This window comes from Muntiacus reevesi, chromosome 8 (genome assembly GCF_963930625.1).
Source record: "Muntiacus reevesi chromosome 8, mMunRee1.1, whole genome shotgun sequence".
Classification (NCBI taxonomy): domain Eukaryota; kingdom Metazoa; phylum Chordata; class Mammalia; order Artiodactyla; family Cervidae; genus Muntiacus; species Muntiacus reevesi.
This window is the reverse complement of record NC_089256.1, coordinates 54,930,949-54,948,397: the sequence shown is the minus strand read 5'-3', so window position 1 is coordinate 54,948,397 and position 17,449 is coordinate 54,930,949. Positions and strand designations below refer to the sequence as shown.

Below are 17,449 nucleotides of genomic sequence, written 5' to 3'. Positions count from 1 at the left end.
GGAGAGTGCAAAAGTTGGCTTAAAGCTCAACATTCAGAACACTAAGATCATGGCATCTGGTCCCATCACTTCATGGCAAATAGATGGAGAAACAGTGGCAGATTTTATTTATTTATTTATTTATTTATTTTGGAAGTGGGGCTCCAAAACCACTGTAGATAGTGACTGCATCCATGAAATTAAAAGACACTTACTCCTTGGAAGGAAAATTATGACCAACCTAGACAGCATATTAAAAAGCAGAGACATTACTTTGCCAGCAAAGGTCTGTCTAATCAAGGTAATGGTTTTTTCAGTAGTCATGTATGGATGTGAGAGTTGGACTATAAAGAAAGCTGAGCACCGAAGAATTGATACTATTGAACTGTGGTTTTGGAGAAGACTCTTAAGGGTCCTTTGAACTGCAAGGAGATCCAACCAACTCCTAAAGGAGTTCAGTCCTGAGTGTTCATTGGAAGGACTGATGTTAAAGCTGAAACTCCATCGCTATGGCTACCTGATGCGCAGAGCTGACTCATTTGAAAAGATCCTGATGCTGGGAAAGATTGAAAGCAGGAGAAGAAGGGGATGACAGAAGATGAGATGATTGGATGGCATCACCAACTCAATGTACATTAGTTTGAGTAAACTCTGGAAGTTGGTGATAGACAAGGAGGCCTGGCGTGCTGCAGTCTATGGGGTCACAAAGAGTTGGACATGACTAAGCAACTGAACTGAACTGAATAGTTAGATCAAACCCATATGAATAATCCAATATAATGTCTGTATTTTAAGCTCTATAATCTTAATTACATTTGTAAAGTTACTTTTGCCAAGTTAAGTAACATTACGGGTTCCAGAGATTAGAGCATAAAGGCCATCTTGACAACCATGTATTTAGTTCCTTTGGTTTTTTAATCAATGTTTTGTAAATTTCAGCAGATGGCATCACTGACTCAATGGACATGGGTTTGAGTGGACTCTGGGAGTTGGTGATGGACAGGGAGGCCTAATGTGTTAGGGTCGCAAAGAATTGGACACCTCTGAGTGACTGAACTAAACTGAACTGATTAAGCTTTTTAGCTGAACATTTTTTTTCTTTGCATTATTGTAACCAGTATTAAAATAATCTTTATAATTGTTCATTGCTAGTTATTATAGTAATATGCTTAATTTTTGTGTGTTGACTACAGATTATGTAATCTTGCTAACCATATTTAATTCTATTTATAAATAGATTCCTTAGGACTTTCTGTGCTGAAAATCATGTCATCTGTGTATAGCCTTATTGCACTGGGTGAGACTTCTAGAATAATGTTGTATAGTACTAGGAATATCCTTTCCTTGCTCCTTAAAGCATTCAGTCTTTTAACATTAGATGTAATGTTAGCTGTAGGTTTTTTATTAGATGTTCTTTTGCTATTTGAGTAAGTTCCCTCCTATACTTATGTTCCTGAGAATTTGTATCATGAATGGGTATTGAATTTTGTCAAGTACTGTTCCTGCATCAATTGATATGATGATGTGGTTTTTCTTCTTTAAATCTATGAAAATACTGAAACCAATCTTGAATTCCTGGGATAAACTCTGCTTGATTGTAGAATATCTGTAGATTTGTTTTCTTGTGCTGTCTATGGTAGGTTTTGAAATGAGGGTAATATTGATGCCATTAAATGAGTTGGGAACAGTTTTGTCCTCTTTAATTTTCTGGAAGAAACTTTGTAGAATTGATGTTATTAATTCTTTAAATATTTGGTAGAATTCACCAGTGAAACCACCGATGCTTAAATATTTATTTTTTGGAAGATTTCTACCTACACATGCAATTTCTTTTTAATAGTTATAGGACCATTCAGATTGTCCATTTAATTTTGGGTGAACTTTGGTAACTTGTGGTTTTTGAAATGTTGGTCCATTTCATCTAAATTGTGGCATTTGCATGCCTAGAGTTTTTAGTTTTGCCTTATTACAATTTTAATGCTGTGTAATCAGTAGTGAAATACCCTCTTTTATTCCTAGTATTAGTGATATGTGTTTTACTTTCCTTATTGATTCTCCTGGCTAAAGGTTTAGCAATTTTATTGTTCTTTTCAAAGAAACAGCTTTTGGTTTTGTTATTTTTACTATACATATTATTATTTCTTGTCTAAAAATCTTTGAGCAAGAGAAAAAGGAGGCAACAAAGGAGGAGATGGTTGGATGGAATCACCAACTCAATGGACATGAGCTTGAGCAAATTCCCAAAGATAGTGAAGGACAGGGAAGCCTGGCATACTGCAGTCCATGGGGTCTCAAAGAGTCAGACACAGTTTAGTGACCAAACAACTACAGAAGTCTTTATCTCCATTCTTTATTATTTCCCCCATTTTGCTTACTTGGTGTAGTTTTCTCTTCTTTTTGTAGGTTCTTAAGGTGAAATATTAGATTATTTTCTTGGGATCTTTATTCTTTTTTTATTGTGAACTTTAATACAGAAAATTATTCTCTAAGCACTGATTTAACTGCATCCCATACATTTTGGTATGTTGGCTTTTCACTTTTGTTCAGTTCAAAATATTTTCTAATTTCCCTCAAGACTTTCTCTTTGTCCCGTGTATTACTTAGAAGTATATATTTTAATTTTTAAATCTTTGGAGATTTTTCATGTTATTTATTTTTTTATATTTATAGTTTAATCCTATGGTTAGAGAGTATACTTTGAATTCCTTTAAATTTGTTTAATTTGATTTATGGTACATGATATTGTGGTGAATGCTTATGCATACTTGAAAAGCATGTGCTATTGCTTCCAATTTAGAGTCTTCAAAAAGTTGCTCCATGTACTCTCCGCAGGTTTATAGCTACATTCATTAAGAAAGACAAAGTGGAATATGCTAACTTCTTTATCCCCAGATTCAGAGCCTATTATGTTACTTTGCTGAAAGGTTTTGAAGCAAGACCTGCTCAAACGTTATCAGTATATTAGAAAAAGGAAAAGAAAGATCTAAATGGAATTCAGGCTCAAGGAAATAATTGGGCTGCAGCGCTGATCCTGCATGTGGATGACCATCTAGGTTCTGTGACTTGGTGTTAACGTCCAAGTATTCAGTGGACAGGTCAAAGCACAGAGTATCTATCAACCACAAATGAAGCAGATAAAGCTTCATGGTTAGATGAGGTTTATCCAACTTAGAGTAAGATATTACAGGGGGAAAAATTGCAGGTTCCTAGAACAGAGTGCTAATAAGAACCAAGTTGAAGGACCATGCCCCAAACAAGTTGCTGAGATTCAGAGAGTGACTATGGTCTGATTATGGAGCTGTATATGAAATTAAGGAAACTGATGGATGAATCTAGTCTGTGGTCTTGTAAAATACTGTTGTATAGAAGGAAGACTGAGAAAATGAAGATTCGGAGATAATCTGAATTATTATCTAGGTGTAGATAGCCTAGTTTCAGTCTATCTTCTGGCCAGTGAGAAAATCCAGTGATCAGGGTAAACTCAGAGGTAAGGAAATTTTGAAGCTTAATGTCCCTAGAGAAGGCAGACACTGGAAAGATTAATTTGCATGGATAGATGTTAAAGTGAATATGTAATAGCAATCTTTATTATCATGGTGATTGCATAAAACTAGCTACATACTTGAAACTTCTTGCTAGGTGATGTAGACATTATGCTAGGAAACAATGGCATTGAATATGAGATAAGTACTAATATCTAAGAGGGGAAGTATGGAATGATCATATAGTAAACAAAATGCAGGGAAGGATGACTAGGAATTTATTGTATGTAGGTTCTAGTCATCTGAAGCAAAGGTAGAAGCTATTAAACCCCATCACAGTAATGTAAAGCTAGGTTGTACTTCAGACCATGAGAAACCCTTCATTTTTAGATAGATTCCTTTTCTTTTCTGATTGTTTCTCCAGGTCTAAAAAACTCAGTCCCACTCTCCACAAGACATGAGAATCAAAAGCATATTACTGAACTTCCCTGGTGACCCAGTGGTTAAGATTCCAAGCTTCCACTGCAGGGCGTGTGGCAGGTTTGATCCCTGATCTGGAAAGTTCTGCATGCTTCAGAATGCAGGAGAAAAAAAAAGAAAAGAAAGAAAAGGAAAAAAAATGGTATTACTTGTAACAATAGTAAACTTCTGAGGCTGAATGCAAGTCTATGTTAAATGAATCAATCTTCTCAGAAACGCTTCAGATCCTTGGTACATTTAGTCTTTTAAAACCAGCCTGCACAATCATATTTTCTTTTCAGTCTGATTTATTCTGATTCATCATAGGGCAGGACTGACCCTGGATTTGTATTTGCACACATTAGATTAAGTTTACCTTGGTAACCTGACTCCATGTTGCCTCCAGCATAATCCAGTTACTCCTGGAATTATCAATTTAGACTCTCAATCACACACTAATTGGAATGTCTTCAAAGTGTTGCCATAGGAACTCAGCAGCTTATAAACAGGCAAATTGTGAAAGTATAGAGGTGTGAGGCTTTTTTTTTTTTTTTAATGACCAAAAACAATTTGGGAGGTTAGAATCCTTTATCATAGCTGAGTATTAGAACTGAGATTACTTTGCCTTATATTAGCAATTAAATGTCTACTTGCTCTCTGTTGACAAGGACTATACAGAATTATTAATTACTTTTGTTAATGTCTTAGATGAGGACATAGGTGGAATGTTCATCAAGTTTATGGATGACACAAAACTAGGAGCATAACAGTTATTGTGATGATCGACTCAGGAATCAAATTGATTTCAAGACAGAATTTAGTGGCAATCCATCCAATATATGCCTGGAGGAATGACCTCCATACAGCATAAATTGATCACCAAATCATTCCTCTGATCAGAAAATGTCAGTGATTCCCTCTTTGCTGTTTAAATTAAATCCCAAGTTCTTAGCCTACTATTCAAGACCATGCAATATTCTGATCCTAAAACCCCATGCTTTCTACCAAAATCTTTATAGCTCTTTTCCTAATACCCTGTGCTTGAGTCAAGCTGAATTATTTATAGATGATTTCCTATTTATGTTCTATGCTTTCCTCTGAGCATTATTCTCCACTGAGTTTCTTTCCCGCACACTTTCCTTCTGCCTCAATTCTGAATTTCCAAACCACTTCTTTCAGTTTAAAGCTCCCTCTTCTATTTAGTCTTCTTTGACTGCCTTAGCTGGAGTAATCTCTTTCTTTTCCTAATCTTCAATAACACTTATCAGCGCCTCTCTATTTTTATCACTTTACTTTGTATTGCAGCTATTTCTTGTACACACTTGAAGTTTCTGTTAGATTCTGCTTAGTGCTCAAACTTCCGTCTGATAAATCTTTGAATATCCTGTAGTGCCTCTGCATGTCTATTGTTCAAAGTTGATGATGCTGAAGTGGTTTGCATGTGGTTTATTTCCTCTACTGGGGATAAGTGCCTTTAGAGAAGGCCCTACATCTTGCTTGAGAGAGGTCCCTGCAATTATAGTCTAGTGACTTGTAAATAGAAAGTGTTCAATACATGTTTTATTGAATTAAAGAATGCTGAAAGGAAAACTCCCTAAGGTAATGGTATAAGGATTAGAAGAGAGTGGTGGTTTTAAGAAACAGACATTTAATTTCTGAGATAAAATGTTGTTTAAGATATAATAAACTCTCCTGTGATTTGTGTTGCTGTTGTTCAGTTGCCAAGTCATGTCTAACTCTTTGCAGCCCCATGGACTTCATGCAAGTCCAGCATGCCAAGCTTCCCTGTCCCTCACCATCTCCTGTAGGTTGCCCAAGTTCATGTCCAATGAATCGGTGATGCCATCCAACCATCTCATCCTCTCTTGTACCCTTTTCCTCCTGCCATCGATCTTTCCCAGCATCAGGATCTTTTCCAGTGAGTTGGCTCTTCGTGTCAGGTGGCCAAAGTATTGAAGCTTCAGCTTCAGCATCAGTCCTTCCAAAGAGTATTCAGGGTTGATTTCCTTTAAGATTGACTGGTTTGATCTCCTTGCTTTCCGAGGGACTCTGATGTACAGTCATGCTAAGAAAGAAGTACATTAGAGATTTTTGGTGATGTGTGGCCAATAGAGGTGACAAGTGTATGAAACTTGCATCCTCCTTTAAAATGAACACACATTCTGGATGGCTTGAACAATACTGGTTTATACCTTTTATTTCAGTGTAGCATTCTTATAAATGTCCCATTTCAAATGCTGTTAGTAGGTCACCCTATTTATTAAATACTTCTATGATTTTTAGACTACTGTGTTACTGTGAAACTTGTGGCATAGGCTAATATTTGGGATAATAGATGTAGTTTGTCAGGTGTGGATATAAATCTCATCTCTGCCACCTACTAGAAATATGATCTGGACAAGTTACCAAGACCTCTGTAATTACCCCCGTATGGCTGTTATGTTCAAAACAGAGAGTGGAGGTCCTTGAGATGGAATTTCTCAGTAATATTCAGGTTTCAGTATTTATAACCCCACAGAGGTTTTATCAGGGGCCAGATATGTCTAGAGTAGTGGGGAAAGAAATAGTTAACAGAGTTGTTATACCTCCAGCCCCTCTGCATTAAAGATCACACAACCAGATAAAAGGGCATCCTTCTGGCTAGTGAACTGTTTCAACTGGTTACCAACAGAAGGGCTAAAGATCACAGAAACTGGAATCCAGCTTCATCATTTGTCTCTTGAATAGAAGAGTAGAGCAGGCGCAGTAAGACATGAGGGTTATACATTTCCCTTTACTATAAATTCAAAGTATGGTGGACTGCAAACCAAGTCTGAATCTAGGATTGCTAGACTTTCTGTTCCTCGCTAAGAAGAAAAAGTGTCTAGATAATAAAACATTTCCAAGTGGAAATAAACCAAGACAATATGATAAAGGGTAAGAAGAACAAACTTATCTGCCAGAAATTCAACTCTGATGAAAAAAAAATCTAAAAAAAATATTTTTAAGTAGGCAGAGTTCAGTGATTAAGAGACCATTCTAGAGCCAGGCTGTTGTAATTTAATCATTACCCTACCACTTTCTGGGACTTGTCAGATGCTGCAAATGGTAAAGAATCTGCCTGCTAAGGCAGGAGACTCAAGAGATGAGTTCGCTGGGACTTCAGGAAGATCCCCTGGAGAAGGGAATGGCAACCCACTCCAGTATTCTTGCCTGGAAAATTCCATGGACAGAGGAGCCTGGCAGACTACAGTCCGTTGGGTTGCAAAGAGTTGGATGTGACTGAGCATACACAAGCTAGATGCACCAGTTACCCTTTTCTAGCCAAAGTATCTTTTATATTATTTACACTTGTCTCAGTTTTCTTATCTGTAATATGGTGACATAAAAAAAGCCTATTTTCCTGGTTGGTTCTGACAATACTAACATTGTAAAATTGTTATAATTTTATGGTTGTGTTATATTTTTTATAAATATAAAAAATGTGTTATTATAAATATAATTATATTTTTGTATTAATATTGTAAAAGTCTTAAAGCAGTTCCTAGTCAATAGTCAGGCTACATATGCACTAGTATTATTTAAGCACTTGAGGGTAATAAGTTCTCTCCTTACCTTTGTGTTTGTATTGACAGGATGGGACTTCTGTGGTGTGTAATGAGCCTGTACTTCTATGGGATCCTGCAAAGCGATGCCTCAGGTAAGTGAATGTCTTTTAACAATCTGTTAAGATGCAGAGAACATGGAGGGTAATGTTGTATGTCTGAAAATGGGTTAAGAAAACATAATGTTGCTTATTTCCACTGACTTCTGTGGTAATATAAAATCTTATATTTGAGAGAATCATATAATTGTGATGGTGGCAAGAACTACTGAAATCTTTAGTCTTTATGGGGCAAAGTACACTGGGAGGACTGGTTGGGTGTGTTTACTTATAGGAATTTTTCCTCACCTTCACGTCTAAGGCAACTAGAATCGTATTTCTTCCCCTTACCTCAGGTCCTATAGGAAAAGAAATGACAGTGATAGTGGATGACTTCTGAGTTCCAAACTTGAGCTAGTGGCAGAGGAAGCCTTGGTGGTAACAGCCCATTGATACCTTATAAAAACAAATAAATAAAGATAGTTTTGCTCTGATGACTCCTGCAATGCAGGGGACACAAGAGACACAGGTTCAGTCCTTCAGTTGGGAAGATCCTCTGGAGAAGGAAAGGACAATCTTGCCTGAAAAATCCCATGGACAGAGGAGCCTGGAGGCCTACAGTCCAAAGGGTCACAGAGAGTTGGACATGGCTGAGCAGCTAAGCACACGGAGAGCACACACATAGGAAAGAAAGAACCTATCGTTAGGCTCATTCTTTCTTTGGATGTTGCTTCACAAGCATAAGAAGATGCAGCCAAAATATTTATTGAGTTTAAATAACCAAACTCAGCTATTTTGGACATGGATCATATGACATCAGAGTTACAGGGGACTTGAAAGTCTGTCTTCGTGGATCTCATCTCATCTGTAGAAGTACTTCTCAGAACTATTTGATGGTACCTCTAACTAGTGATCATCTCATTTTGGCCCATGATGTCTTTGGACTGATCACATTATTAGAAAAATTTTAGTACATGTAACTGAAATTTGTCTTTTGTCACATCCATACATTTTTTTTTGGTTCAACTGCTTGATTTAAATGGAAAATACCTCATTCCATGAGTCTCTAATTTTAATTCAAGGAACAGAGTTATCTTCATTTAAAAAAAAACAAAAAAACCTTCCCATGTATAATTTCCCTGAAGATCATGGATCATACTTTGAATCTCATTGATTTAATTCTTCTTCTATGTGAGAGGCCATCAGAGATGTTCAACAGGGGTCACCAAACCATGGTCATGTTCTCCAGTATATACTTTCAACTGTTCTTCATGTGGCATGGATTTAAGCCTTCCTACCATCTTGATTACTTTTCCTTTGTGTGTTTTGGTTTTGCTACATCACTTAAGGCATTTTATTGGAAACCAAAACTAGCACTAAAGGAGTGGTGTAACTTGGACAGAGTACAGCTCAAAGCCAAGAGAAGGAGAGATAACTTCTAACCTTGTTGGTCCTTAGAGGCTTTACAGAGGAGAGGATGTATTATAAGCAGGACTGATATTCAACTGGGATGCTCTAGTATAGAGCTCTACTGCCTGTTTAAACCAGCGTCTACCCTGCTTAATTGAGTGTCCCATTTGCCTGGCCAGTTCCCTGATGTCCTGATTTTAAATATGCTGAGTATAACCCCCGATTATAGTTTCTTATTTGATTTAGTTCTATCCTTGAATGGTATCTTCTTACAGAAGCAATCCTTAACCATCTTAACTAAAATAGGCCTGTCAATCACTCCAGTCCTCTATCCTTTAGTTTTCTTCTTAACACTCATTTTTTGTCACTATATCAATCATTCTCATCCTTCTCTTCTCCTCCTCCTCTTTTTTCATTTTCTTTTTCCTTTCCAATCCCTGTTTTCTTCTCCTTTCTTCCTTTCTCTCTCTCTCTTCCTCTATTCCTTCCTATTTCTCTGCTTTTAAGGTCCCCAAGGACAGGGACTTGTCCATTTTGTCTGTTAACCCATACACTTGGAGTAAAGATTGACACAGACACATAGTAGGAACTCAATGTTTGCATATATACAGATAGATATATGATGGGCATAGGTAGATATATATATATATATTATAGATAGATATAGATATATAGATATAAAGTGAATGAAAAGCTGTCCCTTCACATTGTTTTTTTTTGGCCCAAGTTGGTCAACTATATAATTGGTCAATTATAAAGTTTATAATAGAACTTGTTTGTATTCATACTAGCAATCCGTCAATGTGGTTTCATGCCCTCACCTTGAAGGGAAATGGAAAAATGACCTTGTTAACCTTGTTAGAGATCAATGAATTCTCAGGAGTTAGTGGCTCATTAGTGCTGGTGCCTCCCCACTGGTCCTGGCAGAGTTGCTTTTCTGAATGACCTTTACTGTAATCCATCCAAAGAGCACCCCCCACCACCCCCTCAGATGTTGGAGAGTGAGCTTTTTACCCAGGAACTGACTCATAATTCTGCCGGGGAAGCTGACTTCTTCAATAAAACACGTTCTCATACCAGCCCCACTGAGTCACCATGGGAGCAGGAAACATGTTGTAATGCCCTCGGCCCATCTGGCCCATATTCATTTGCCTTCCTTATGAAAAGGTATATTGTGTCTGTGTCAGTGATGCACTTCCTAGTTGGAAGGAGAGGAACAAAAAGTAAGTGTTATTGACAAAAATAAAAGGGGAACCGGCTCTGAGCTATGAGAGGGAGAAAGGGATCCGATGAACCAACCTCTCGTGCATCATGCCTTTTACAACAGTGTAGATGACAGTAGACGGTTAGTCTTTCGTAAGGTCCTTTCTGTGCTTCAGGTACCCATGTTAATGGAGCCACAGGATTGATGTAAACAAAGAGAGATATCTTGAAAACCCCAAAGCTCTGTCCATGCTTGTGATATTTGCTTTATCTTGTTCCTCTGGACCCCTTCATGTGGACCCTTCTCTAAAGGAAAGTACCAAATTTTAAAAAGAAATCTCAACCACACAACGACTTTATTTCTGTGTGGTGCATTTCAAATACAGTCAACTGGACTTTAAGGTACATGATTCTGACTAGAAAACATAGTCTTTCTATACCAGTCCTGTGATTTCCAGCTTCACTGGGGAGTGTGGGGTCAACATTTCATTGCTGGTGGTAATAAAAGCAGATAATCAAAGATCAGTATTTACTCTCTTCTAAGGAATTAAAGCTTGAAATGATTTTAATAGTGATAATATAATGTAACAGTTATAGAGGTGATAATAAAGCTCCCTTTGCTGAAATACAATTTCATTTGAATTTTACATATTCTTTGTCATTTAGTTCTCACACCCAAAACACAGCAGTCAAGGTATTTTAACTCCCTTTTAGGGGTCAGAAAATTAGAATCAAAGTGGCTGAGAGAATTATCCAAAGTCATACAGCTAATACGTAACAAAACTGTGACTGCAACTATTTTCTCAGTTCCTAAGATAGATATTATTTTTACTAAATACATTCCCCTTGGACTCTACTAGCATATAAATAATTTAGAAAAATATATTAAGATCCCAGGGGTCATGAGTTTTGCTAATTGTTAAAGGACCACCCTGTAATAGATTGCTATGTTTTTCATTAATACATGGGAATTATTTTTACTCCCCCTTCCCCCTCATTTGAGATGTTTTCCACCCACAAGGAAGAAAATCAATGTAATGTAAGCCCAAGACTCAATATTCCCATTTTTACTTATCATACAATTAAATATTTCCAACACTATAGGCAAAGAAGTTCTCCTTTGCAAGAATTCTAAAAGCAAACTGATTTGCCACACACTTCTCTTTTGGTGTGTTTCTTTGGCAGAAGGTTAGAAAGTTGAACTGTTAAAGTCACCTTTAGAGTAGAAATAAATATTTGGAAATTGTGATTCCAAGTTGGGAAGGTAGTTAGAATGGTACCATGTATAATCTGATGAATTTGAAAAATACTGCAATCTCAAAATTATTTGCTGCAGACCATATGAAAAATGATAACCATGAATTTTCTTCCTCAAATGCACACGCGTGCACATACACACACATCTTTAAATACAGCTTTTTCTTTCAGAGTCAACAAACTGTTGACTGTGTGCCAGGTGCAGGGCTAGATTTTTCACACATTATCATTAGCTTCACAGATGGGTTGTAGAGATTCTTATAACTCTCTTATAGATTAGGAAATATAGAGCCAGGGTGGGGGGCCAATAGGGAGGAAAAGGTGAGAGGGGAGGGTGGGGTTGGCCTCCGTTAGCAGTACTGCTGATAGGGTTTCAAAGGCCATCTTTCCTCCAAAAGCCAAGCTCTTTCTTTTGGACCACATTGCCTGACCTTAGGGCTTTCTTATGCTAACAGAGGTAAGATTCCCTGATTTTTTAATCATTATTTTTAAGAAATTTGCAGAGAGTGGAAATAATAGTGTGACTTATTGGGAATGAATTATACTATGTAAAATAAATAAGTAAGCAAAAACATTGTAGCTTAGCAGGAATCAAGATATTGATTCAGGTTCTGACTGTTTCACTTAATGAGCTGTTTAATGACATTAAGGACATTTAATCATGCTGTTTCTCTGTGTCCTTACATATAAACCAAAGCAACCAACCTATTAGCAACAGAAAAGCTAACCATCCAGCCAACTAGACCAACTGACAATAGCAAAATCTCAACCAATTCTTCATTATTGCTTTTTTATTAAAGAGCATTGTGGGTCTTACAATAAACCATGGACATACCCAGGATACACCATTCCTATGATTTAATTACTTCTAATGACAAATGTTCATCTTACAATGATTTCATTTTATTCTAAATATCATGTGTTTGACCATTTCATATTGTTAGAATCCAGGGTAAATAAAGAAAAGTTCTTATTGTAAGAATCTTAGTCAAGTCTGAGAGAAAGAAGAAAAACTAAATACCAAACAAAATTGCATGAGAGAGCAGAGAAAGTTATTAATCCTGTAGGGCAGTATTGAAGATTTCTCAATCAAAGAGCAACTGTTCTTTTCTAGGAGACAATACATCTCTTATTTGGGAACAGAATAGTTCAGTTTTGCTGAAGGGATAGTGTGAAGGTGTTTAGAAGCCAAGCCAGAAAGGTGGCTTGGGAACAGATTGTGGAGGACAGGAATCCCTGCAGGTGAAGGAAATATTTGTGTTTAACGTATTTTAGATGCACTTGGGTAGTTCTTTGTTGTTGTTTTTCTTCTACAGGGATCTACTGTATTTTAGTGCCAAGCAATGGGTCCTTCAGTTTGGGGCAAAGATTCAATTTGTTGCCAGCTCCCGTGGTCTCATATTATTTGAATGTGCTTTTTGAAAAACTCTTTACTTGGGTGTACTTGTGACATTCAGTCCTATCTCTGTTGCTCATGGCTGGTCATCCCGAACACATTTTGTTTCTATGCAATTTAGTCCAAACATTTAGAGAATGGGAGAAGAATACAGTTTCATTTTATTCTTAGACCTAAAGGTCATTGGAATTATAACATTCACCCTGATTTCCTTTAAATGTTTCCTCTTGGGAGCAGGTATCTTCACTCTTCGTTTGTTTTTCTTTTAAAGGCTTTGAAAGACTGATGTTTATGTTTAGTTACTTGTACTTCCCAAAGGTGGGTATTGAAAAGATATTAGGGTACCACAATTTATTGGTGTGATGCTGACTTTGCAGTTATAAAGTCTCTAGAAAGGCTTCTTGTAATACAGTGATAAATCTATGTTTAGAAAAATGACCTGATTTTTCCTTCACATGTATGAATTAAGAGAAGATTCTATTTTTGCAGGGGATACGTGAGTATATATGGTTCTCAGTGACAATGTCTGGCTTATAAGACTTTCTTCTGCCCTTTGAATCACCTTTATTTCTGCAGGCCCATCCCACCCCTCACCCTGTAACATTTGTTTCTGCCATATTTAGATGAACTTTAGAGAACCAAATCACCATCTGATTACCACTGACTCACTACTGGGCCAGTCCTCACCCATTTTACTTCACTATTTTTAAAAAAGCTTTTCTATTTAATAGATGAATTTCTTTAAAAAATAAAATATACTTCTATCCTCAATATTAAAAAAAAAAAAAAAAAACCCAAAGATTGCTTTATTCTAAAATCCACTGACTTTTGCAATTGTTCATTTATTTTTGAGGGTCAGAGAGAAAATGGATAAATTTTATAAATAATATGAGAACCTTGGTCATAATTTCAAGTACCTGCCATACAAACCTATGAAAGCAATATACAGAATTGCCTTCTTTTGTCTTTCTCTGTTTTAGAGGCAGTAGGAACAATGAAAATACAAGATGGTTGAGAAAATCAGAGAAAAGAGACAAAACAATCACACACTTGATCATCTAGACTTGGCTGAGTTCTGTTATTTTCATGAATTTCTTTTCTCCTTCTACCATCAGAATCAAAACTCCTGGCAAAACTTTACATTATTAGGAAATAAATACCCTTTCCTCCAGTGTTCATAAAGTCTGTAGTAATAGTTTAAGGCGCTTTGCCATCATTGTTTTTTTTTTTTTTTTTTAACTTCCAAGATACTTTCCTATTTTTTGAAGTACTCCCTTAAGCTAGGCAGGAGTATGCATTTAAAAAAAAAAAAATTGGAGTTTGGTTTATTTACAGTGTTGTACACAGCAAAGTGAGTCAGTTATACATATACATATATCCATTCTTTCTTAGATTCTTTTCCCATAGAGGTTATTGCTGTGCATTTTGATATATACTCCACTGTACTGATGTTTGCATTTTTCCCATAACTTATATAACAGAACACTGTGGTCCCTTTAAAGTTTGGGCTTTCCGTGCCAGGGAGAGGGATGAACTGAAGAGTATTTGCCAACTATGCTTCCTTCAAGGAACTTACACAGATACTCAAAAGAAAAGAAATAGAAAGAGAGGTCATCCATCAGTCACTGGTAGCTTTTTCTATATAAATATAGCTCTTTATTAATATAATACTGTGGGTTTTATTTGATTCTTAGTTGAAATAAAGATCTCTATTAGTGTTAAGGCAAACACAGATATACAAATTATTGTTCTCAAGCAGTTCTCAACCATTGTTGACCATTATTTACTCTAGCTTTGTTTACCCTTTTTCACTTTGGGAAGACACCTCTAATCATTCATTGTGGACTAGTTTGCTGTTCAGACATTTTATACTTAATAGATTAAATTGATGCACCAGAGTTAATTCTGTCCTTCCCTAGATCTTTGGGACTTCAGATGGCCCCAGAACTCTTAATGAATTAATTTTTGCTTTTCACTTAGAAAGCCTTAATTTTATCCTCATATTTTCTAATTTGCTTTGGACTTTTTGATCTATATAGTCTCCTGGGGACAACTGAATTACTCTTATACAGGACTTCTTGACATCCATGGCTTGCTTTTAAATGTCTTTTCAGTGGTTTTTTATTGTCCACTAAAGATAAAGGAAAACAGAGAGGATGGGGGTGAGGAGAGAAGAGGAAAAAAAAGGAGAGATGAAGAAAGAGAAGAGATAGTGATAGAGACAGAGACACATAGAGAGAGATACAAAGACAAAGAGCTACAGAGAGTATTTCCACAGAGGAATGTTGCTGTGTTTGATGCAATCTCAGTTATATACTTTTTCAGGTCATTAAAAAAAAAAAAACACTTAAAAAAAAATACCACACTTAAATACTCTCCCTTTCTAACTGAACTTTACATTGGATGATATCATTTCAGAATAGCTCAGCTTCTGTTGTTTATCTCTACATTCTTTTTCCTTTCTTCTTTGTATTTTAAAATGATGAGATGAAATAGAAGCCTTAAATATTATAGGAGTTTCCTTGTATCTAGTGTTCTTCTAGTCAAGAGTGCCATTAGCATCTTCAAGATACTTGTATTGTGAAGGCAGAATACTGCAGAGATGATAGAGGCAATGAACTGCGCACTGCCGGCATGGTAATGAAGGAAGAGGAGACGGCAGGCAAGGGTGTTCCCTTATGCACTCTGCATACATAAGGTCGAGGGCAGAAGCAATCTGATATTTGCAATTGACACTGAGATTGGCAGTGTATCGCTTGAGGCTCAGTAGAAACCCAGCTTGTATTTAGATCTAAGAGGAAGATACTGCTTTGTTTGGAGGATGGTTGAAATAATGGAAATTGAATAAAGCAGTTAGTAAATGGAAGTGTTGGAGGAGTCCCTCCCATGGCATGCACTATTCCTAGTGAGATGCTAAGGGGGATTTCCAGAAGAAAGTAAAGGCAGGGTCTTTGTTTCTGATTACTTATTAAAGCTAGCTCTTAGCTATTTCACCTTTATTACTCTAAATATCCTATTATTAAAAATGTTCTTCCTCTCATCTACAATGCAATGATAACTTATGACTGCAAAAATAGCCATGAAGCATTATGTAATATTGAATTTTTTAATCATAAAGGAAGATATTGTTAAACTAAGCATGATTTTAAATATCTTTTATTCTAATTCTCTGTAAATTGGTAATAACTATATAGTGTAATGTGTGTGTTTAATAAAAAAGAAGGAAGGTTAGGGGGATAACATTAATTGAATTAGAGAGTTGTGTATGTGTATGTATTAACACAAAATATTACATAAATTTCTAAATAACCTCATAAGATAGAGATAAATGTTTTCATCTGTCTTTACCAGTGAGGAACTCCAGATTCAGAAAAGTGAATTTAAAAGTTCAATTAACTTAAAAGCCCTATTATTAAGGCTTCCCAGGTGGCTCAGTGGTGAAGAATCTGCCTGCCAATGCAGGAGACTTCGGTTCAGTCCCTGGGTTGGGAAGATACCCTGAAGAAGGAAATGGCAACCCACTCCAGTATTCTTGCTGGGAAATCCCAGGGACAGAGGAGCCTGGCAGACTACAGTCCATGGCGTCTGAGAGTCGGACACAGTTTAGCAACTAAACAACATAACTATTACTCAGTGGTAAAACTTGTCTACATGACTGACTTTAAAATGCTTGCTGTTTGCTCAGTACCATGCTACCACTGAATTCTTTATGATTAAAACTTCATTTTCTAAATATGCCAACCAAAACTGTCAATAATTGATACAGAGCACACACATTTGAAAGGAAACATTCAGCCAATTAAAAGAACAGAGAACATAGGATATGAATTTTTCATGGTGCAAATACTCTGTCAAAACTGATTTGTTGCTTCCTGAAGCATATACAGTGCACTCAGTTCAGTTCAGTTCAGTCACCCAGTCGTGTCCGACTCTTTGCAACCCCATGAATCACAGCACGCCAGGCCTCCCTGGCCATCACCAACTCCCAGAGTTTACTCAAACTCATGTCCATCGAGTTGGTGATGCCATCCAGCCATCTCATCCTCTTTTGTCCCCTTCTCCTGCACCCAATCCCTCCCAGCATCAGGGTCTTTTCCAATGAGTCAACTTGTTGCATGAGGTGGCCAAAGTATTGGAGTTTTAGCTTCAGCATCAGTCCTTCCAATGAACACCCAGGACTGATCTCCTTTAGGATGGACTGGTTAGATCTCCTTGCAGTCCAAGGGACCCTCAAGAGTCTTCTGCAACACCACAGTTCAAAAGCGTCAATTCTTCGGAGCTAAGCTTTCTTCACAGTCCAACTCTCACATCCATACATGACCACTGGAAAAATCATAGCCTTGACTAGACGGACCTCTGTTGGCTAAGTAAATGTCTCCGCTTTTTAATATGCTGTCTAGGTTGATCATAACTTTCCTTCCAAGGAGTAAGCGTCTTTTAATTTCAAGGCTGCAGTCACCATCTGCAGTGATTTTGGAGCACCCCAAAATAAACTCTGTCACTGTTTCCACTGTTTCCCCATCTATTTCCCATGAAGTGATGGGACCAGATGCCGTGATCTTGGTTTTCTGAAAGTTGAGCTTTAAGCCAACTTTTTCACTCTCCTCTTTCACTTTCATCAAGAGGCTTTTTAGTTCCTCT

The 17,449-nt window shown here is 36.9% G+C and overlaps 1 protein-coding gene across 3 annotated transcripts in view; it reads left to right on the top strand.

Annotated features, from left to right (window-relative positions):
• Positions 1-17,449, top strand: part of IL1RAP (interleukin 1 receptor accessory protein) — a 139,529-nt gene that overhangs the window by 45,657 nt on the left and 76,423 nt on the right. For all 3 annotated transcript variants that reach the window (XM_065942266.1, XM_065942264.1, XM_065942265.1), the window contains exon 2: positions 7,535-7,599. In XM_065942266.1, the coding sequence (XP_065798338.1) occupies positions 7,536-7,599 (64 nt within the window). In that variant the 5' untranslated portion in view covers position 7,535. The remainder of the gene's footprint in view (positions 1-7,534; positions 7,600-17,449) is intronic.